This window comes from Meriones unguiculatus, chromosome 8 (assembly GCF_030254825.1).
Source record: "Meriones unguiculatus strain TT.TT164.6M chromosome 8, Bangor_MerUng_6.1, whole genome shotgun sequence".
NCBI classification, from domain to species: Eukaryota; Metazoa; Chordata; class Mammalia; order Rodentia; family Muridae; genus Meriones; species Meriones unguiculatus.
In genome coordinates, this window is record NC_083356.1 from 2,125,453 (window position 1) to 2,148,433 (window position 22,981).

At 59.3% G+C, this 22,981-nt stretch overlaps 1 protein-coding gene across 4 annotated transcripts; it reads right to left on the minus strand.

The window, feature by feature from the left end:
* Positions 1-242: 242 nt before the first annotated feature.
* On the minus strand, positions 243-18,219 carry Nr4a1 (nuclear receptor subfamily 4 group A member 1). 4 transcript variants are annotated; one of them, XM_060388571.1, is made up of 8 exons: positions 18,119-18,219; positions 14,574-14,687; positions 3,849-4,720; positions 2,956-3,085; positions 2,575-2,726; positions 2,050-2,252; positions 1,786-1,964; positions 243-1,006 (listed from the first exon to the last, which is right to left on the minus strand). In XM_060388571.1, exons 2-8 carry the CDS (start codon positions 14,581-14,583, stop codon positions 750-752), a joined length of 1,803 nt encoding a protein of 600 aa, XP_060244554.1. In that variant the 5' UTR covers positions 14,584-14,687; positions 18,119-18,219; the 3' UTR covers positions 243-749. The 4 variants fall into 4 exon arrangements, with proteins under 4 accessions (XP_060244554.1, XP_021510095.1, XP_060244555.1 ...); XM_021654420.2 differs by lacking the exon at positions 18,119-18,219 and adding an exon at positions 17,679-18,049; XM_060388572.1 differs by lacking the exons at positions 14,574-14,687; positions 18,119-18,219 and adding an exon at positions 12,727-12,867.
* Positions 18,220-22,981: the final 4,762 nt, after the last annotated feature.

The following is a 22,981-nucleotide window of genomic DNA, read 5'->3' on the forward strand; positions in this document are numbered from 1 at the left end:
CGGGCGAGGGTCTGAAATCCCAACCCTCGGAAGTGGAGCGGGAGGACCAGCAGCCTGAGGCCAATGGGCGATGTGCAGAGCATGCAGCATCTGTGCAGTGTGAGAGAGGGATGACCTGGGGGGGGGGCTTTCCCATCGCCTGCCCTTGGAGCCTACAGCTCACCGCCAGCAGCCACGGTCAGCGCTACTGCCATCCTCTATCACGGGGGCCGACCGTGCGGGGACGCGAGACGCAAACTCGGTTTCAGCTACATGTCTATTTTTTATTCAATATATTAAATATATTAATCAGAAAAGTCACATCCTATAAATCCAGGAAAAATACACAAATATAAATCAGAATCTGTCATTCACCTTGAGTGACAGTTATGTACATGTGGAAGGAGGCTGGGAAGGCTTGCCCAGGCTGGTGGGGGACCCATCCCTTCCTCCCGGCCCCCGCCTCAACCTCTTCCTGTCTGTATTTACAGTGGCTTATTTACAGCAGGGCGGTATGTGTTAAAAACGGTTTATCTTACAAAAAACAACCACGAAGGCCAGGGCTGCGCTGGAGGAGACAAATATTGGGGTCACCCCCGCGAACACCCCCTCCTGGTCCTGAGCTCCTTGCAGCCCTCTTCTGGAGTGAGGAGGGGAGCCGGTCTTTGCTCAAAGCCAGGCAGGATGGGGTGCTCTGGGGGCCCGGGGGCTTGAAGGCACATGGGTGACGTAAGAGCACGCATGGGTGTGCACAGGAGCTCAGGGCAGGGTTAGAACGACAGCGTGTCCATGAAGATCTTGTCCACGATGGGTGGAGGCGGCACCAGGTCCTCCAGCTTGAGGTAGAAGATTCGCTGCAGGCCCTGCGTGCACAGGGTCCGCAGCTCGGGCAGTTTGCCCAGCAGGCGTGACAGGCAGCTGGCCGGCTGTGGCTCTCCGGCCACCGTGGCCATGTGCTCCTTCAGGCAGCTGGCGATGCGGTTCTGCAGCTCCTCCACCCGCCGAGGCTCCTGCAGCCCGTGCCGGTCTGCAGCAGGGAGGGCAGAGTTTAGGCTCTGCGTTGACCCCTCTCCCCCGGCCGGCCCCCCAGCCTCCCCCAGCGTGTCCCACAGGGACCCATTTCCCAGGCTGGTCTCATTGGAAACCACTGTTCTCAGGGGCGACACTGGGGCCCGGAAAGTGTGAATGACAGACAGACAAAACCAAACCCCGAGTCAGCTTTCCAGGATACAGGTTCCACACTGCTGAGGAACCCTGAGTCTCACAGGAGTGACATGGGGGTGCCACCAGGGAGAGTGGGTGCAGACCGCACTACCCTTCAGGTCCCCACTCTTCTGTGTTCTATGGGGGGTGAGGCAAGAAATCTGAGTGGAAGTGGGGGTGAAAGCAGAGGGCAGAGACCTGTACACTCAGCCCGATCCTGTCCCCTGCGCTCTGCATGCTAGCACCACGACAGGAACTGTGGCTGGCAGAGCGCTGCCTCTTACACAGACAGCAGGGAGCGAGCCTAACCCAGCTGAGGCTGGTCCTTCGTTCTGGTGCTGGCTACCCAAAGACAGCATGTGAAAAACTCATGGGTGCACCTTGCTGGGTGTCTGACAGGACCCTAAGCCAGACGCCCAGCACTGTAGCCTGAGGAGTCTGTGGTCATTTGAAGGTTGGTTTGGCTTTAGGGGTGAACAGAGCTAGGTCCCTTTGCAGGTCCTAACATCCCAATGTCGCAGGCACTCTAGGGGCCCCAAACTGCTCCATGCCACCTAGCCAACAGCCCCACAACCTTGGCCCAGCCTGGTGCCTGCCACTCACCAGTGATGAGGACCAGAGCAGACAGGCAGGCAAAGGCAGGCACGTCCACAGCCAAGCTATGCAGGGACCGTGAGAAGGCCAAGATGCTGTCGATCCAATCCCCAAAGCCACGGGCACACTGTAGCCGGTGCAGGACCAGGCCCGAGCAGAAGATGAGCTTCCCCTCACCGGGCTTAGATCTGGCAGGAGGCAGACACAGTCAGGGCAGGGTGCGGGCAGGCTGGGCCAGTGGGGACAGGGCCAGGAAGGTGCTAGGCCTCTCACCGGTAGGCCAGGCGGAGGATGAAGAGCTCAAGGAAGGCAGACTCCAGCAGCAGGTCCTGGTCTCCCGGGGAAAGCTCTGCAAAGCCCGGGATCTTCTCTGCCCACTTCCGGATAACGTCCAGGGAGCCAGAAAGCAAGTCATAAAACTGCTGTACGTCACCAGCGTCCTCCTTCCCAAAGCGGGGCAGCACCAGTTCCTGGAACTGAAAGGAGCACCAAGGGCTGAGCATCACAAACGCGCCTGCAGCGGCTACAGCGCGCACGGCTGTGGCGTGCATCGGGATGTGCAGGTGAGCCCCAGGCTGGGCCGTGTGCCTGTCAGTTCCCGCAGGAAAACCCAGGGCCGTGGCAGCTGTTCGTGGCTGGCTCCCCGCCCCATGGCCACCCAGGGCATTTCCCCAACTAGACAGCGCAGAGGCGCCCCTTCCTTTCTGATGTGGGCCTGGATGAGCAGCTCCTTTCCTCGCTTGCGGAGGCACTGCGTATGCTCCTAGGGGTGGGGTGGGTGGGCAGGCAGCGCCTCACCTTGGAATAGTCCAACTTGGCAGTGCTGGGCCCGGAGTCCAGGTGTGCCCGGATGAGGGAGGTGAGCAGGCTGGTGGGGGAGGCATCTGGGGACTGCTTGGGTTTGGAAGGTAGCCGGCCCCGCCGCCCCTTGAGGCTGTCTGTCCGGACCACTGCAGAGGAACGGGAGGTATTGAGGAAGGAGGCGAACGAGCTGCAGGAGGAGGTCTTCAGGCCACACTGCACACACTTCTGAGAAGTCGGGGGGGGGGGGGCCAGACCACGGTACCCTACGCAGCCCCCCTGCCTACCCTCGCCAGAGGCAGGGGGCAGCTGCCTCCGCCCGGTGAGCCCGGCTGCCCCTCCCCAGCCGGGCAGCGATGCCCCAGGCCCGCCACCCACCTTCCTTCACCATGCCCACAGCCAGGCACTTCTGGAAGCGGCAGAACTGGCAGCGGTTCCGCCGCCTCTTGTCCACAGGGCAGTCCTTGTTTGCCAGGCAGATGTACTTGGCACTTTTCTGTACTGTGCGCTGGAGGGGGGGCAACACGGAACAGGCTGTCAGAGCATGGGGCTGGGGGGGGAGTGCCCAGGGGAGGGGACCATCCAGATCCTGCTGCCGGCGCAGACAAAAGCACTCTCTGTTCATAGCTATTTTCCTAACATTTGGGTGTAGGGGAGGAAGGAATCGAGGGCGGGGGGGGGGGGGGAGGGCCTGGGGGGGGGAATCTGGGAGACACTGGGAGAGGATTCTGCCTCAGAAGATCCCAGAACCCAAGACAGGGCCCAGGAGTGTGCAAGGCTGCCCAGACACCTGTTCTGAGCAGGTCTGCAGGCATCCACCTGCCTTTCCTGGGGCAGGGAGGACAGCGCGAAGGGTGGGATGGGAAGCCAAGCAGGCACCCAGCCCTGCGACAAACACACAGCCTGTTCCCAAGTCCACCCCCAGCCTGCAAGCACCGAACCCTCTGCCTGGGTCCTTTCATCCAGTGCCAGGAACACAAGTGCCCGTGGCCCCCTTGCCACCAGGACGGGTAGAACCAGAGGCTGCCCACTAGACTCTGTTCCTGAACTCTGCTGCAGGCTGCACCTTCTGCCCTCCTCGAGCCTCCAGGCCATTTTGTGGCCCTAGAGATCTGTGTACCCTGGTCCAAGCCCCTAAGATGGTAAACCCATGCCCTTCCTGCAGGACAGAACTAGCTGGGAAGAAAACCCTTAGAATGATTACTTTAGATCCCACTGTGGTGACAACTCCACACCCAACAGGACGCAGCCACCCCAAAACAGCGAACTACCTTGAAGAAGCCCTTGCAGCCCTCACAGGTTCGGACCCCGTAGTGCTGGCACGAAGCGCTGTCCCCACACACGGCGCAGCGGCCCTCGCTGGCACCTGAAGCCCCGTTCCGGGCCTTAGTGGATGTCAGAGGCGCATCCAGACCGCCACAAGTGTCATGGTTTGGAGAGGTGGGTGCCAAGCCTGGGAAAGGCATGGAATAGTTCTCCCCCTCACCAAGCTGGTGGGCGGCCGGCGGGGCGAACAACTTCAGGGAACTCTGGGCCAGGCTGGGACTGGGGCCAGGCGGGGGGCTGAAGGAGAAGAAGGCTGGAGGTGGTGGAGGCCCGGAAGCCTTGGGCAACTGCTCTGTCCATGCCCGAAGGCCTTCGTAAGTCTGGCTGGGGGAGAAGTGGCCAAACGAGCTATCCCAGGGAGATAGCTGGGGTGGCTGGAAGCTGGGCGTGGATGGCGAGGGGGCCGAGCAGGGGCTGCCATAATAGTCAGAGCCGCTGGAGCTCAGGGTCTCGTCCAGCGGGGCGCTCAGGGTGCCGGGGTAACAGCCGTACACCTGGAAGTCCTCAAACTTGAAGGAAGCAGAGGCAGGGGAGGTGGCCGAGGATGAGGAAGAAGACGCAGAGGAGACTGAGGAAGAAGAGGCCGAGGAGCACGGCTGGGCTGCCCCCGGCAGCTGGTACAGGAAGGTGTCAAACTCTCCGGTGTAGCCGTCCATGAAGGTGCTGAAGCTGGGTAGCGTGGTGGGCACCGCCTCGGGGCTGGCCAGGTCCATGGTAGGCTTGCTGAAGTCGAGGAGCAGGGGGTCACCTGTCAGGTGGTCGCGTGGGCCCGGGCTCGTTGCTGGTGTTCCATATTGGGCTTGGATACAGGGCATCTCTGGAGAGGGAGGAGACCAAGGGAGGGAAGGGGAGGAGTCAGCAGGGGAAGGAAGAAGCTTGGTAGACCCAGGGCGGCCAGGTGGCAGGCCTGGAAGTGAGGCGGGGTGTCGGGACCACAGAAGCTGGGGGTCCTAACCCCACAGCCCAAGTACTATCTCGGTCTGTGAACCACAAAGCTCCCGGGCAGAGACCCAGTCCAAGAGGCTCAGCCAGGCCAGCCACACCCCAGTGGCCTGGGAACTAGGAAAGGCATCTAGCCAGCCTTTCCCTGCAGGAACAGGGGGAAGCTGTGTTCCTCCAACCCCCGGCCTCCTTGTTCATGGGTGGGGGCTGGGAGAGGCAACCCACAGGGCTTCAGCCCAGCCCCCAGGAGCAGGTCTGCCGAGTTTTCAACCAGGCACTTCCTGGGAATACACTCCCAGGCTCTGCACACCCCTTCCTCACCCCACCCCCACCCCACAGGGCCTGTGGAGACAGACCTTCTGGAGAGACCAGGGAGAGAGCAGCAGCAGACTCCAGCCCCACCTCAGCCCCGGGGGCTGCGCCCACCGGCACCGCAGCCCTGCACCCACTCTGTAAGCTCTGGGTGTTTCTGGGAGCTGGGGGCACCGAGTCTCCTCACTGACCCCAGCTCCTCAAAGGCTTGAGTAACATGGGCTGCAGGTCTTCAAACGTCAAGTACAGGGCTGGAGAAAGGGCTCGGGGTCCCGAGGACCTGAGTCCAGTTCCCAGCACCTACACCAGGCGGCCCACACCCACCTGGGACCGCAGCCTCAAGGACATCTGATGCCTCTAGCCCTGTAGCACACCTACTCTCATGGGCACACACACGCACACACATACACATAATTAAGTCCCACATATCGAAGGGAGGTGAGGAACCGAGCAGGAAGACCCAGAGAGCAGCCCCTGGACGGCAGGAGAAAAAACAGCTCCCAAGAGGAACTCCTCCGCTCACCCGGCCATTTTCCTAACAGCAGCAGACACAAGCTAACTCGGCAGCGCAGAGGAGCCCACTGGTGGGTGCACAGAGACAACCTGTCCCTGCCTGTGGCCCTCTGCTAAGGCAGACATCTGTTTCCGAGCATCCAGGGGCTCAGCAAAGGTCACACACACACCCGAACTTGAAGCACCTGAATGATCAGAGAGCATTCCTGGGAGGCCCTTGCGTTCACATGTGCTCAAAGTCCTGCAGAGGAAAAGCTGGAGGACCGGTGCCTCTTCCCACCTCCCAGCCTGAGGTCTGTGAGGTTCTAGCCTTTCTACTCGGGAAGGCAAGCCCCGCAGGAACTCAAGCCAGACCAGAGGGTGGGGTAGTTGGGGCAAAGGCTGTCACCACCTGCTGGCCCTTGAAGCCCCGTAGTCCTAGCATTTCTCCCACCCCACCTGAGCCCCGAGCGCCTGGACAGGACATCACCACCCCTGGACACACACACAACTTCCCAGACAACAGTGCCCCAAGTTCCCGCCCTGCCTGCCCTGTGGCACGTCCCTCAGGTACAGGGCACCTGTGACAAATAAACATGGCCACTTCTGCCTCTGCCTGCAAGGAGCCTGGGCAGGGATGGGTTGGGGGTGGAGGAAAAGGGGCGGCAGCCAGTCAGGACGGAACATTTGTTCCAGCTTCATTCAAATCCTGTTTCTCCACTTGGACATTCTACATCCGGATCCAATCTACCCTGTTTCAGGCAGACAGCCGGCATCGCAGGCTGCAGACCTGCACCTAGCCTCCTGGGGGGGCGGGGGAGGGCGGGGAAGACGGGCTCCGGATCCAGGAGGGAGGAGGAGGAAGAGGAGGCGGGGCTGAAGGAGGGAAGGAGGGAGTGGGAGAATCCGGCTTGGGGCAGGTCCTGGCAACAGGGTGGCTTGCACCTGTTAGGTGAACCAGCCTCAGGCTGCACCCTCCCTCACGGATTCAACAGGGACCACTGGGGTGATCTGCAAGCCTGCCTGATTGACAGAAGGGTTCTGCCCTGGTCAGTACCCCGCTAAGACTTCACGTGCCCCTCTTCCTCTTCCAGAGTGCACCAGGCTACAGCTCAAACAGTCCTTCCTACGGTAGCTACACATGCCCTGCCTGACAGCTTAGTCCAGCGCAGCAATCACCGCGCCGATCTAGCTAGCCGATCTCGCTAGCCGGTTCCTTCGGCAAGGTCCAGGTCTTCTGCACCGCTTACACAGAAAAGCGAGGGAATGGAAAAACCTAGGCACAGCCTGCCGAGTGCTAAGCGAACACCTGCGGAGAGGGGCGGCGGCCTGGGAAGGGGGCCCGTGGACACTGAATCCTCCTCGGAGCTGGATGGCCCCCACAGCGCTGCAGCCCTGCCGTGGACCCGCTCCCCGCACCACGCTCAGGCAACTCCAGCCCGCCATCAGCACCCAAACCCAGAGCCCTGGGCACAAAACAAAACTGCTGGCCAAGCCTCCCACTGCCGAGCGGCACCGATCACCCTGCAGAGCCTTCTTCACTGCCCACCCCCAAACCTCCAGACCCCCAAGAGCGACCTTTAACACCAAAACTGCGCCCTACACATCTTCTTCAAAAGCCGACCCGAAGACATCCCTTCCGCCCGCGCGTACTCCCGTATCTGCCACGCACTAACCCCGCAAACACAAGCACGCTCCCCGCGGGGTACCTACCCGGCCGGCTCCCGCTCCCCCTGGCCGGGACCGGCGCCCCGACCCAGTCACTGGCTGGTCCGGCGCGCGCTCCGCGGTCCTCCTCGCACACTCCCCCAACTTTCGCAGCCTCCTGCACTGGGGCTCCCCTGGCGAGCCCGACCCTCCTCTTAAGCGCTCCGTGACGCAAGGAGAGGGGCGGGGGCGCCACTGACGCACGCGGCCCGGCGAGCTTTGGCCATACAAGGGCGCGGGGGGCGGCGCGGTTCCGGCGGGAGGCGGCGCGGGGACGGGGAGCCCGAGGGGGCGGGGCGAGGAGGGGGGGCCTGGAATGTCTGCGCGCGTGACGCACGCGGGGTTCCATTGACGCAGGGAGCGCGGATTGTTTGATCTATAAATAGTTTTCCTCTCGCCCGCTGCGCCGACTAAATATAGCAGCTTCCAGACCCACTAAGCTCCCCAAGCCAGACCCGGGATCGGGTCCCGGGGTCCGAAATAACCGCCCGGGAGGAGGGGGTGTTGTGAAGTCGCGCCCGCAGGGCATCCCCGGAACAGCATCTCCTCCCCTCCAGCTGCTCCCGGTGCCAACCGCGCCTTCTCCCTCCTGCCCACCACTACCCCGGCCTGTCCTGGACACCTGGGGCTTCCCTCTCCGCCACCCTGGGCAGCCAGAGCAGGTCAGGGCTTAGGCAAGCAACTCTGGGACACACCCAGGAGATGGGAGGTGGGCTGGGCCTCTGCCTCAGCCTCGACGAGGTGGTGTAATGGCAGCTAGAACCCCAGCGTCGCCCCTGCCGATGGGCGAACGGGCTCTGCTCTGCACGATGCTGGCTTCTCCCCAGTGGCCTTTCTAGCCCCTCGCAGGATGGCTGCGCCCCTAGTTGAGAAATTACCGAATTTCAGAACCGGGTGGAGCCTGAGAAATCTTTCCAAATTCGTGCCAACCCTTCCCCATTTTATAAATAGATTCGGAGACATAATGGCAATTGCTCAAGGTCACTCAGCTAGGTGGTGGCACTCTGGGGTCTCGAACCCACGGACATGCCCTCCGTGTGCAAGGAGCTCTTTCCCGCTTTCCCGCCAGCTCCCTGCCCCAGTCCCTATAAGGACGCTTGCCTTCCTACCCCCTCCTGCAGCAGCGGAGACAGCAGCTTTAGCCAGTTACACCTGCAGGGCGGGGCTTGTCAGAGCTGTGTCCGAGGGCAGGGCAGGCTGCAGTCACCTGGGGCCTTTCTAGGCTTGCCTCACCCCACACACGCCCCATCCCAGTCCAGCACAGGAAGAGAGAGGAAGGGATTAAGAGCATCTCAGTCTCTCGACTTTCCCACCCGGAATTCTCTTTGAAATATCTCTGCCGCCACGCCACTTCTGCTGCCAGCCACAACCAATGCCACCAGTGTAGCAGACTGCCTGTAACACCCAACCCCTCCCTCTGGCCGTACCCGTTTTTAAAATGGGCTGAGGGCACAGCCCAGCAGAAGAGTGCTTGCCTGGCATTGGCACCGGGAGTCCATGCCAGCCTGCCGCCTCTTTCCAGATCTTCACCGTCCCTGCATACGAAGCAGCTTTCGCACATGGCTGCTGCCATTCAGTGATCTGCAGAAGTTGCCTGAGACCCCAAGCCAGCATGCAGTCTTGCTGTGACTGAGTCCACAGCTCTGGACTGTCCCACGCCGCCTTCCCAAGAACTTAAAGGCCACCAGAGGAAGGATGGAGTGTGGACAGATGCCAACTAGAGCCATCCTGAATCTTTTCCCCACATCACCTATATAGTCTTATCCCTGGCTATATCACATCCGGCTCCCCATCTGACCTCTCCACCCAGCCCTGGACGCTTCCCCCGATTTCCCAGATGACTCCTGCTATGCCAGCAAACACACTGGCAGGGTCCTCCCCTCCGGCAAAGGCAGGCACACTGTCCTGTCTTCTTCAGGCGTGCTGAAGCCCCATCTTCCATTCTAGCATCCTTCTCCCTCCACACCATTTGCCTTTGCGTAAGTGGCAGAGATCAGCGTGCAAAGCTGATGTGCCAGCAGCAGGGGCCTCACTGGCTACCCCAAGCCTGCAGGCTCACCCAGGCCAACCTCCTCGAGCCTCTCTGGAGGCTGCCATCTTGCTGCCGTAAAGCTGTAGGAGAAACTGGTGCTACAGCCGCCTCCAGTGTGAGGCTGGAGGGCCTGAACTCACCACGTGCTGCCAACAAGGACGGTCCTTCTGTGGGGACACAGCTGCGGCCTCCTGTGTGGGGACCACGATGGAGCACGGAACCTGGCACAGACACCGGAGGTATAAAGGACTTGGGGCATCCCAGGCTCCTGCTCATCAGGGAGAGGTGACAGTGCAGAGACAGGCCAGTGCTGTCCAGTCGGGCCTCACACCGGGGCCCAAGCTACCAATGCACCTAGGTGAGGTCCTTCAGGTAATTCCCAGTGCCGGGCATGTCTGCAGCGCCATCACCAGCTTCATTCACTCCCGGGCCACCTGACTCTCAATAAGGCTTTCCTCACCTTAAGGTCAAGTGCAGAAGCAAGACACTAAGCAAGGGCCAGACTTTCAGGCAAGAAAGCACACTTGAAGCCATCCACTCTGCCCTCTTCCTGCCTGCCCTGAGCCTAAAATTACAGCCTGCGCTTTCCAGACAGACCCCATAACTCCTGCTGCACAGGGTTCATGCTGCCTTGACCCCAGGTCCTGTGAATGCGCCACAGACTGGGGCCTGGCCTGTCTGCTCCAGGTGTCTCGGAGGGCTGCAAGCACGCCAGGCCCTCCTTGGGATGACTGTGCCCCGAGCGTGTTGGCTCTAGAGAGACCACATTCACAAGCTTTTAACCTATGACAGCAGTTCTCAGCCTGTGCATCACAGCCCCCCCACCCCACCCCACGTGTCGCCTAAAGGCATCGGAAAACTCGGATATTTACAGTAACATAACAGTAGCAAAAACACAGCTATGAGGTAGCAGCAAGACTAAATCATGGCTGGGGTCCCCACACGAGGGACGGTGTCTGAGGGTCGCAGCCTTAGGAAGGTTGGGAAGCGCTCCCTCACGTGGCTGCAGACACGCTGGACTCGACTGAGCTCAAGTTCGTTAGACTGGAATCACAGAAGCTGTTTCTCATCACACACACACACACACACACACACACACACACACGTGTCCCCTCGGCAGTTGCTCAGAACGCAGGGAGTTAGAAGGAGCGGCAACAGGACGACATCCCAAAGCTTGGAGGCGCACCTCTGTAATCCTAGCACTGAGACAGGAGGATCACCGCAAGTTCAGGGGCCACCTGGTGCATGCATTGCGACTCAAGCCCCAGAAAATGGTGTTGGGGGAGCAGGCAGCCTGACGGGGAGTTACAGAGTCGCGCTCAGGCCCACTCCCACCCACGTGTGAGGGTTGTGTTCAGCAGGGTACCCACTCCTGCAGGGGGCCTTTTCCTCTGCGGCCTCTGTTCTTCAACAGTAGGCAGCCTGAGCTAGCCATGTCTGCTGTCATTCCTCGGCCAAGTTGGGTAAACAGGGAATAGGGGAAGTGGACTCTTACAGCCCTTTCCCACGATGCCCCTTGGGCTGGGCCCCACCCTGTGGAAGGCACCGGCCCCACCCACAGCCTCCATGCTCTTCCCATGGGGGAGGTCGAGGGGGTGAGCCTTGTTTCCTTCCACTGAGAAGCAGCCCTGGGACCTTCCCCTGCTCAGCCCCTGAGCCTGCCACCAGCCCTGACCAAGCCACTTCCGCTTCCTGCCCTGCCAGTGGGCAGGGAAGTGCTACCTTCTGCCTCAGGGGCTTCCCAGGGCAGCTCTGGGAACCCAGGTGAAGGGTCAATACCAGGTCTCTGCCTCTGAGATCCTGGGCTTTCTCCAAGACCCTGAAGTGGGCATATCTTTTTACACACCCCCCCCCAAAAAAAAACAAAAAACAAAAAAAAACAGGATCCCAGTTTGAGTTTCCAGGTTAGCCCACGAACCTTGCACCTGATCCCTCAATGCAGGCAATCCCTGGAAGAGCTACCCAAGGCCAGCAGATGTTGTAGTGAAACCTGGCCATATCCTGCAGCCCCTTGGAAACCATTTCCCCATGTGCAGACGCTGTATAGTCCATGTGTGGAACTCGGCTCCCTGAGGGGAGGAAGCTTGAAACACCGGGTAAGAGCACTTGGACCCGGATGCCAAGGACAGAGCAGGAGCCAGGGTTATGCTCTCCCTGACGGAGACCACCCCCTCTGAGGGGCTGAGTGAGAGAAAACAGGAGCAGTGTAAGCTCTCCCCAGTGCCGGGAAAATTCCAAGGTCTCTATGCAACAAGTGCCCGATGAAAGCCGATTACTGAAGGAAGTCAGCACGGCTGCGGGTGCCACCTGCAGTCCTCCCAGGCAGAAGAAATTAATACTCGGTATGCAGGAATAAGGTTAGACCTCAAGGAGAACTGGCAATCTGAGTAGGCACACACAGGCAGCTCAAAGCCCTGGAGGAAAGGCTACCTCATCTCTCCCTCCTTACAAGCTCTCTGGGGGCATCTCTACTGGCCAGTCCCCACCAAGGATCGTCCCCGACTACCTACAGAATTCCCACACCCACAAAATTCCCTGATCCCTGCCCCAGGCCCCCCCCCAACCTCCTCAGCACAAAGTCAAATTCCAAAATAAAGCCTCCCCGATAAGGAGCCTCAGCCGGAAGACCGACACACTTTCCTATTGTTAAAGTATTTTTAGTGACAGCTCTGGATCCAGTTAGAGACATGTTCAGAAAGGGGAAACTTTTTTTTTTTTTTTAAGAACCAAGGAGGAGGAGAGCATAGGAGCCTCCCACGTAAGAGGCTGTCTCTGGCCCAGGTCCCGGGGAGCATGTTTGAGGCAAGCTGGCTTCATCGCAGACTTGCTTCTCAGCACCCAGAACATCTGGGACAGGGCGAGGAGAGCAGGCTGGGACAGGGGTGAGCACGAGGTCTGCCCTCTGCCCAGCTGCTGGCTCCTGCAGCAGAGGGAGCCCACTCGGAGAGCAACCATGACACGGGCCAACAGACACCTTCCCTTCTCTGCCCGAGGAAAGACACTCTGTGGGCGACTCTGAGGAAGGAGAGGGCAAATCTGCGACCCCCCCCATCTGCACTGTCACTTATGAAGGGTTCCCAAGTCGTTTGTCCATCACCAACTGCAGACACACTACACTACCCATTCTCAGGACTGCCTACCTCTGTTCTTCCTCCTCCTCCTCCTCCTCCTCCTCCTCCTCCTCCTCCTCCTCCTCCTCCTCCTCCTCCTCCTCTGTCCCCTCAAAGCCAAAGGACTTAGCCACTCACAATGGAACCATCTGGCAGGATGGGCAGAATGGGGGAAAAAATCCAAATATTCAAGTTTTTTTGTGCCTCTGTCCCTACTCCCCAACTTACCAGCTCTTGTCCTCACAAACCCAGACAGCAAAGGACAAATCCAGGGCTGGTTGGGGCTCGTTCCACAGGCTAAGGAACGCCGTGGGGGACTGTGGCAGCTTGGCCAGCCTGTCCTTGCCCGCTGAGGCCATGCACTGGCTGAGCAGACTCTGGACGGGGACTGCCTCCAAGCCAGTGTGTCCTCTTCTGTTTATATAGCAGAAACCAGAGCTGGCCTCTGGGGACCGGGACAGCCGCCTCAGGGCCCTCTTGGCTGGGGTCTGACTTTGGCCCAGGTTAGCAAGAGCCCAAAATAGTCAGCTGACGGGAGCCCCGGACTGAGCGTGATGCTGGGCCCGTGCCCAGGCCTGGCAAACAGGTGCCCACGTCACAAGACTGCAGTGCTAACACTCACGGGGCCCTGGCTGACGGCCCCTCAGGGTGGCATTGGCAATGTATTTGACATGGGAATTCCACCCAGTCACATCGCCCAGACAACAGAGCAAACATAAATGCTGTCCCCGACGGGAAAGCTGGTCTTCAGGAGGCCAGGTCTGGGCTGGGGGCAGAAAGGAGCCAAGAGGAAGGGGACACCTGGCCACTGCTGTCACCCTGACTCAGGTGCTCCAGAGCCCACGTGTCCTGGGTCACCTGCCCCTTCCACTTACAGTAATTCTCCCTGTCCCCACCCCCAAGCTGGTGTCATGGCGCCTGCCATCGTAACAGAAGCTGTCTCCCAGTGTACACTCGGCCCGGCACTCCTTTCCCAGGCCTCCTCTGCCACCCTCCACGCTGACTGCATACCGTCTTTCCTACTCTAGCTACCTCCACAAGACTCTGCAGCCTGACCACCCGCTCTATATGAAGCGCAGGGCTGGCGGAGACAACAAGCCATCAATCATCCAGAACAGTGGTCCTCAACCTGTGGGTCGTGACCCCTTAGGGGGCCTCATGACCTTTACCCGGGGTTGCCCGGAACCTTCACAAGACACAGATAGTCACACTGTGATTCACAACGGTAGCAAAATCAGTTATCAAGCAGCAACGAAATTAATTGTACGGTCGGAGGCCACAACAGCATGGCCGACAGTGTTAAGGCGCCGCAGTGTTAAAGGCTGAGACAGTGGCTCTAGACTCTCCCAAACCTGAAGGACTGTTGCTTGACGACAGCCCATGTCCCAAGGAAAAGGGGAGAGAGTACCAGCGCGTATGTCCAGAGTGCCAGGCCGAATCCCCGGAGCCCACAGACACGGATTCTCAGTTTCACTCCGCAATGCCTCTCTCCTGGCCGGACCTCGAGAAGCCCCTGCCCTTTTAACTCAGTACGGGGGAGGGGGGAAGGGGGTAGGAGCGGGATGGCCAAGCACACCTTGGGGTTGGCCACAGGTGTGGGACGTCCACTCTCATATTGGTGGATGATGCCCTGGGGACAGGGGCGGCCCTCCCCGGTACCGTACCTACACCTGGAAACAGGCCAAGCCTCAAAGCCACATGGCCCTGTTAGGCTCCCAGCCCTCAGCTACCCGCCCCACCCTTCAGCTTCCTGGAACCATGCACAGGCCGCCTCGAGAGCGAGAGCTTCTGTCAGCTCCTCCCTCATCCACCCGTGAGACTGGGACCCAGAGCCTCCGGCCCAAGCTGTTGAGAACACAGGCTTCCCTGTCCCCACCCCCGCAACACCCCACTCTGAAGAAATCAGATGTTCCCATGCTTCGCAACCTCACCCGCCTGCCACCCCCGGCAGGGCATCCCCTGCCAGCCCCCAGACCACATCCTCTCCAGGCGCCCCGCACCCCCCTCTGCCTCCACCCTACCCCACCTGCTGCTCAAGGGCCCCAGGGTGCACCAAGGGCAGCAGCAGTACTCACCACTCTGCATGGGCCGACAGGACGCCGCTGTCAACTCTCACACCATCCCGGCAGCCTGCAGGGCCGAGCCATGTCACCAAGGAGGGGCAGGGGCTGGCCTCTGTCCATGGTGGCCTACAGAGGGAGACAGCATGAGTGAGGAGCAAGGACAAGCTCCTGGAGACAACACCCGGAGACAGTGGGGGGAGCAGGGGCAGGCCCCGGGCCACACAGCACACAAGACCACGCAGGCAATGGCTCTGAGGAACGTGAAAGTGCACAGCATCTGGGTATGTCGGAGCCAGGAAAGCATACGGCCACTGCGCCCGGCCTCCTGCCTGCCTGCCGGTCCTGGGGACACAGGGATGTGCAGCAGAGGGAAGGTGACCCTCGCAAGGGCAGGGAAGGCGCCTGTCCCTCCTTACAGGCCTCCAGCTCAGCCCCGGAGCCCAGAAGTCCCCGGGGAGTGCGGCTCTGGAGCCTCACTGGTCTCAGGGAGCCCAGTCTTCTAAGCCAAGCAAGGAGACTCTTATGAAGTCCTACGACGGTACTCCAGCCCCTAGCCAGGGAGTGAGGCGAAGCGCACCAGACTACCCAGTCCAAACTCCGACTCCAGCACACAGCCCCTCAACAGACAACAGCCTCTCCTGCCTCGTGGTGAAGAGAAGGCAATCTGCAGCTGACATCCCTAAAGCAGCAACAGGCTGTAATTAGGCTTAAATGTAGACGGTTTTCTAACAGGCCAAGGTGGGAGGCACAAGCAGGGGCATCTTTGTGAGTTCAAGGCCATCCAACACTACATAGCGAAGACCTGCCTCGGAAAACAAGGCCCAGCACACAGACTGCTCCTGTCATCATGGGGGGGGGGGTCTTAAATGAACACACTCAAAGCCAGTTCCCGAGGTAGGCAAGTCAATGAGAGCCCAGCTCAAGACGGAACGGAGAGCAAAATGGTAAATTGTTGGTTTAGCAGGGGCTAGGCCGTAGGTTCAATCCCCAGCATAGCAAGGGGAGGTGGAAAGAAAGACAAGGCTAACTCTAGACTCTGGTCCCTTCCTAGACACTTGTGGGCACCTGCCCTCTGCTTCCAGAGTAGAATCCGGCTGTGCACTGGACCCTAGGCTTCCTGTCTCTCCTCCAACTCCCTTCTTCCACTCGCCATCATTCTCCCCTCCCCCTGGAGCCAAGGGGGAGGGGAAGAGTAAAAAGCTAGGTGCTGCCTTCAAGCTACGGGTGTGTGCTGCAGGCCAAAGGGGTGAGAAAGAAGAAGTGGCTATTTCCACAACAGTAGGTGGAAGGCCCAAGATAGGGGAAGGCCCGAGCGGGTCACATGCTCCTGACCTCTGCCCCAAGGCCACCAGCTAAGGGACACGCCTGTGGCCGATACCCAGACTTTCCCTGAAAGAAATAGTGGCTGTGGTGCAGCAGCTGCCTGAATGCGTAAGGCCCTGGATTTGGTTCTCTAGCATCCCCGTCAGAGGGTAACAGCCGGAAGGGAAGGCCATGGGCGAGGAACAGCCGAGGCACCTCCAGTCAGGAACGGGAGGCAAGCAGGTGGCAAGCCTGCTACCCACAGGAAGCATGCCACCATCCTCCCAAGCTCCATAAACAGAACTACCGGCCGCGACAGGGTGGACTAGGCCCGAGGCCGTCTGCCTCTCTTGGTGACACAGCGGCCATAGCCTGGCACCTTGTGCCCAGGTGATTCACAGCTCTGAAGAACAGCTGTCTGAGCCCATCCCATCCCTAGATCAAAATTCCCTCCTCGAGGTCACGGTCAGCATTCCTCCAACTACGGAGAGCGAGGCTGAGGGCCCAAGCCAGGGGAAGGCCCAGGGGCCCGGGGGGTTTCCATCTTGAGCAAGCCAGCACCCTGGGCCCAGCTGCAAACAGGATCCTACCAATTCCAAGCCCCAGGTAGAGGGCAAACCCAGGGCTGAGGCGACTCCAAAGAGGGGAAGGTCGTCTCAAAGGGCACGCGCGCCAGCTTGCTTTAGTACCACCCTGCACTCTCCCAAACCATCCCTCCCATGGGCGCCGATCACGTAGGCCTCCTTTCACCACCCACAGCCGTGGCCGATTCCTCCACCAGGAAAGTCACTGCCCACATCTGTCTGTCTGCTCCCTCCACACGCACCAGGTTTCCTAACCTCCACGACCTACACCACCCCCACACTGACCTGTTTTCACTCCACACGGGACCAGCTGACTTCCTACTTGTCACCTATCTCCCTACTAGAAAACAGCGCTGTCTGCCCAGCACCGAAGCCAGATGGTGCTGGGCCCGTGGGTAGGACGGGGTGGTGAGGCTTGACCCACACAGGCCTACACTTGAGCTGAGGGTAAGGCCAGCTAGGTGCAGGGACATTCAGCTAAGGGGCTGTTCCCTCCGTCTGGCAGACAGATCCAACAGAAACACGAGTCTCCCTTTTTTGTTGAATCACAATTTTGATTCAGTCGGAAAAGTCTTCCCTCTAGGACCAGCCAGGCCCTGAAGGGACCCACCAGGAACCTGCTGGCCCTCCCTATGAAGCATTTCAGTGTCCTCCTAACTAAAACCCCTACTTGCCACAAGGCACGGGTGGCAGGGCTCCTGAAGCCCTGATGGGCCTGGACACAGCTCTACCTTGCACGATGGTCACAACATGAAAGCAACGGCTGAGAACTTTACAGGCCCCACAGTGCTATAAGAAAGGGACTGCGGCCGTCATTCACTGAGAGAGACCAGGCCTAAAAAGGTTAAGATGCTTGCTGGTGGCCATACAGCTCGGCACTGTCAGAGCTGTGTGATTAGAACCCAGCCTCCACACACACACACACACACACACACACACACACACACTCACACCTGGGAGCCCGTGGCCAGGCGTGCCTTCTCTTCGGCTACCTGGGAACCTGCCTGCACTGTATGTAGTCTCTGAGTCCCCCCTACAGCACAGGTGTGAAGCTCTGTGGCTGGGTAGGTGAGCTTCCGCGTCAGGCATCGGCCGAGCCGAACTGACGGTCTTAGCTCCAGCCAAGGCCTCCCCTTATCAGAGCTGTCTGCCTCGCCAGTGAATGCCCACACCATCATCAGAACCCAGAATCCTAGCACAGCGCATTGTCTTTGTCCTCAGGTCCGCTCACCTCCAAGTCTGGCTTCCTTGTCTTGGTCCGAGTCACTGACGTGAACATTCCCCCTGTGGGTGATGGCCCAGTGCAGGCACACGGAGCCCTGGGTCCACCAGCACCTTCGGACACCTGTTGGGAACCTGCCCACCAGTGTAACTAGCCCCAACCCTAGGCTGCCACTTCCCATGGAACCACCTCTAGACCCTCCGGACACTTATCAACAAACGGGAGGAGGGGGATGTGTCCAAGCGAGGGGGCTACGCGGTGCATCCCCTCAGACCACCTTCTGGAGACACAGCTGTCCCCAGGCCCTAGTGGACGCCCTGCGCTGCTGGCTCCCGAGGAACGAGGCGACCTGGCCACGGCCCTAGCTGGCCGCCCCGAGCCGGGCAGGAGAGGACCGCGCTGACCCCGGAGCTCGACGGATGCAGGTCCCGGCTGCCCGAGCCCCTCACCTGGCCCGGCGGGCTGTGCCCGCGCCTCCGCCGGCGCCTTCCGGGCTCGCGCCCCGCTCGGGCCCGCAGGGTCGCCCATGGCCAGCCGCCGCCGCCTCCTGCTCCCGCCGCCCGCGGTTCCGGCCGCGCCCGCGCCCCCCGCCCCCAGCTCCTCCCCCGGCGGGAGGCCGGGCGGGGACCGTGACGCGCGCCCATTGACGTCTCCGGAATCCCGGCGGTGGCGGCCGACGCAGCCTCATCAATGGGCTAAAAATAGCGGCGCCCGGAATAGCGGCGCGCCCCGCCCCGCGCACCCCGTTACATAACGCGCCCCGCCCGCGGCCAGGGTGAAGTTGCTGTTTCCAGGTGAGCCCTCTCGGGGCCTCCAGGACGCCACCCCAGACATCCAGCTCGAGAATTAACCTACTCGGGACTTCCCCTAAGCACTAGGTGGAAAAAGTGAGGCCCAGCGGGGCTGGGCCGCGACCCAAAGTCGCACAGCAATTAGGCTAGGGAGGTCAGGACCCCAGCCTTCTTCAGAGCGAGCACGTGGGCAAGATCTCGTGCGACTGTAACACTCCAAGGCCAAGGAACCCAGGAAGCAGGCTACAGCGCTTCCACGGGAGAAGGCAGCTAACAGAGACACAGAGACGGCATCTGAGAGAGGGGAAGGTCTCCTGAAAACCTATTTTCTGAGGCAGGGGTATTTTCACCCGTCTGTCCGTTCACACATGCCTGTTTGACCTAGGGCAAGTCAACTAGCCTACTGAGCCTCTGCTCTTTGCCCGAGTAGTCTTCAGCCACCTTCTGCAGCAACCAAACCCGAGCAGCTGTGGAGTAAGTTAGTCTTGTACACAGTCGGTGCTCTGGCACATAGTAGGGGCTCGGGTTCCGTTTGTCCTGTTCTTCTGTGGACCTTGGGATCCTGTGCAGCTGCCTCCTATCTGACTACCATTGGTAAGCACAGTCCTCCCCACAGGCCTTTGGGATGAGGGGTCAAGGTGGTCCTGGGCCTCTGAAAGTGAGAGGTCCATCCTGCCCCCGGCAAGTCCTTCTCCCCATCCCAACAGGCTGCACAGGAAGCCCATTGTGTGACAAAAATCTTCCTGGGGAAACACATCTACTGACCCGGACAGGGATCCCACCGCAGATCAATGTCCAGATACCACCGAAGGCCAGCCTGGCGAACCACTGAGCCTTGAGGTTACTGACGGGAGCAGAAATGACTCAGGACAGCCGCATAACCAAAGCCCACCCATCATGGATGACGGCTCGCAGCCTGCAGGCAGCTCAGCTCTTGGAGAATGTCCTCTCCAGGTGTCTCAGTTGGTCTGAGGCTCTTGCAGGCAGCTGGTCTGGTCTCAGAGCCTTCTTGGGAGCTCAGCTTCACTTCCTCCCAGGGACACTCAGCTGCTCCTGTGTACTCTGGCAGAGAGGAGCCTACTGGATCTGGTCAGTTTCAGGTACTTCCTGAAGCCACTCTGAGTTGTTTCCCTTCCTGCTTCAAGTTTCCCTGCAGGACGGAATGTTCCAGTATCTAAGGAAGCTGTTGCATAACAGCCACTGCTTCCTACTGAACTTCGGTTCTCCCTTTCCCCCGTCTTCCGCAATGTCCCCAGAGCCTTGGAGGCACTACAGCTGTCCATCTGTGGCTAAGGAAGAGGCCACCATGCCACGGTAACAGTCGCTTGTTCTCAGGAGCTTCACCAGCGGTTGTGAGTTGAGGCTGACAGCAAGGGACCCGTGGGGCCAAGCACACAGAGGTAGCCGGGCGGGCGCATCCCGGCCTGCCAGGGCAGCTATGTCAGTTGCTTCTCCATTGGGACTTTTGACCTCCCAGCCACAGGTTTCTGTCCTGGTTTTTGTAATTAAAAAAAAAGGGGGGAGGGCCCGTCTTGTGGGTCTTGTGGAGAGGCGTAATTAGGTCCTGTAACCCCCAGTCATTCTCTCTGAGCCATATGTTTCCCTATCCTGGAGCTTGTCCACGGAGCCTCCCTGTATCTCTTCACACCTGATAAACTCAGTGGGCCCTTAATTTGCTCCTGTGCTCCTGAGGGCCAAGGCCGAGCGAAGCCATGCTCCCCTGGCTGGACCTGCTGGCAACCTGGGTCGGAGCTGGGCTGGCACTGTGGCTTAGGTGCTGACTTGCCATCCACCACATCTGCTTGTTGGGGAGACCCTGACTGCAAACCACCTCCCCCTTAACCTTCTGATTATGTACCCTCCTTGGCCTGGGGGTCTGGGGGAATTTTACCCACCCCTGGACAGCCTTTACCATCAGCACCTGGACTGTCGTCACCAGCGTCTTCTGTGAATTGCTCCTCAGGCTTTAAAGGCGTCCAGAAGCCCTCAGATACAGTCTGGCTTTCTACCATCTTCTCCTTAGGAACTACAGCGCAGTACAAATCCTGCCACATTTCTTTTCCGTAACCCACACAAGCCTTTTCTCCTGCCTCACTTCCCCTTTTCTGCTCTAGATTGCTCTCTCACTTTACAAACTCTCTTTACACGCTGGCCAGACTCAAGGCCCCGCTGGGTCAGCCTTTCCTTCACCTCCTCAGTGAACACGTCTGCCTGGACCAGTGAACTCCTACTACTCTCTTTCCCTCAACAGCACCTGCCCTTCCTCTAAGGTCCTCCAAGTGCTGTTATTTGTGGGGACCTCGGACAGAGATAACCAAACTCCTAATGGCTTTGGTAAGCCAGTCTGTCCATCGGGGACTGACCTCCCTCACAGGGCCTCACGCTATGCAGCCTTTGCCCTGAGGAGGGATGGGAAGGGGCATGACTCCGTTTTCCTGCTTCCACAGCAGTCAGACTGTCTCCCTCTGCTCCCGTGTCTCACAGCCTCACAGCCAGGCTACCAGGCTCGTCCACTGCTGTTGAAAAGTCTTCCCAGCTGGGCACGGTGGCACACACTTTCAATCCCAGCACTCGGGAGGCAGAGGCAGGCATATTATCTTGTGAGTTTAAGGCCAGCCTGGTCTACAGAGTGAGTCCAGGACAGCCAGGGCTACACAGGGAAACCCTGTCTTCCAGCAGTTTGAGGGCTGAGTATTTCCGGTCACACTAGCTTCTTGCCTTGGACCACGGTGAATGTCTGCTTCTGCATGGATTACAGACTTCCCCTCATTTTCTACTAAAGGTTGGTTGGACTTGAGGGATATGTTTGATTGCTTTTGTCACCTCTCTCTCATCCTCTTCTATCTAAATGCCACTGCATCTCCCTTTCTTGTCACAATTGCTCTCTTACGCAAACTAGCGCCTCCTTGGCTGCCATCTTGGCCTCGCACCCGCGTCTAACTTCACACCCCCTCCGCTCCTCCTAATCTCAAAGACTGCAAATTCTCCTCTAAAGCTTTAACTTTCCCAGGACATCTCCATATTCACAGGGGTCTCCACTCATCACGCGGGCAGGCCACCCCGTACGGCATGATGAAGACTGCCGTGCTGGGACTCCTCCCATGGACCCCTCTCATGGCTCAGCCTCAGCTGCACCGTGCTCTCCCACAGGAAGAAACAGGCGGCTGCTGTCAGCACAGAGCACACTGGAACACACCGGAGAGGACCACCCGCAGCCAGGCCCATGCACTCTCCTCCCAGCCCTCCTTTGCTTCTGTCGTGTCCCTGTTCAGGTGCCACATACGCTGTGAAACAAAACTTCTGGGGGGCAGAACGCACATGTCTACTCAACCCAGATAGGGAACCCGTGACAGACCCCAAAGTCCACCAAAGTCCACCTCAGTGAACCAGTGAGCTTTATTGGGGTCACTTACAGAAGTGACTCAGGACAGCTGCGTCACCAAAGCCCACCCAGCATGGGTGGCAGCTCACACAGCTGGGAACCTGGAGAACGCGGCACGGCCTGCACACAGCCCGCCCGCCGCTCAAGTGTTGCCTCCGATGCTCTAAACCTCCAGGCAGTCTCCGCTGGTTTCTCTCATGCGGCTCTACCTCACTTCCTACAAGAGGGATTCTAAGCTTTTCTTGTTTACTCTGGTAGGAAGGGACCCAGTGAATCTCATCAGTTTCCGGGGCTTCCTGAAGCTATTCTGAGTCTTAAGGAGGTCTCTACAGAATGAAATGTTTCAATATCAGAAGAAACTGTTACAAAACAAAGCCCCACCCCAAAAAGGACAGGCCAAGGGGTGAGCTGGGTTTTGTGTCTCTGCCCCTACCCTGCTAGACTTGTTAGAGGTGGTTAGGAAGGACCCATTTGGAAGTGATAATCCATCCACAAGGGTCCTGTCCTGTGCCTGTTGACAAGCAGCTAGCCAGGACCCACGTGGTCAAGAGTCCCTTCTGCATCCCGAGGTTTCCTCAGGAGGCCCCACGCTCCAGAGCACTCACTCCTGGAGTCCCACTCTTCTCCCCAGAAGTCCTTCTCTGGACCTGCCCTGGCCTCTGGCAATGGCGGGGCCCCTTCCTCTCCTGCTCCACAGCTCACCCTCGTACCTCTGGTTTGTCTCAAGTTCCCACAATCAGTCCTGTTCTTTCCCACACAGGCAGTACATCCATTTGCAGACAAGGGAACTGAGGCGCAATAGGTCAGGAGCGAGGGAGCCTCCTCAGGCTGGCCTCCCGCCCTGGCAGCTCTTTTCCAGTGGGCTTTGGAAAGGTGGCACCACCATGCTGCCTCTTTTATTTTTCCACAAGTCTCTTTGAAAATACATTCTAAAATATTTGCCTGTGTAGGAGAAATACATTTATTTAGACCAGCATGGAAAAAAGGCTGTTAGCAGTTTTTCCATGGAGGCTTCCAGCCCACAGAGGTCTCTCTAAAAATATTCTTAGCCCGACCTGCCTCAATTATCTACTCTATTATAGTAAAATAAATCAGATAGCAAAATGTGAAGTCCAAGAGTGTTAACTCTTGGACAGCCT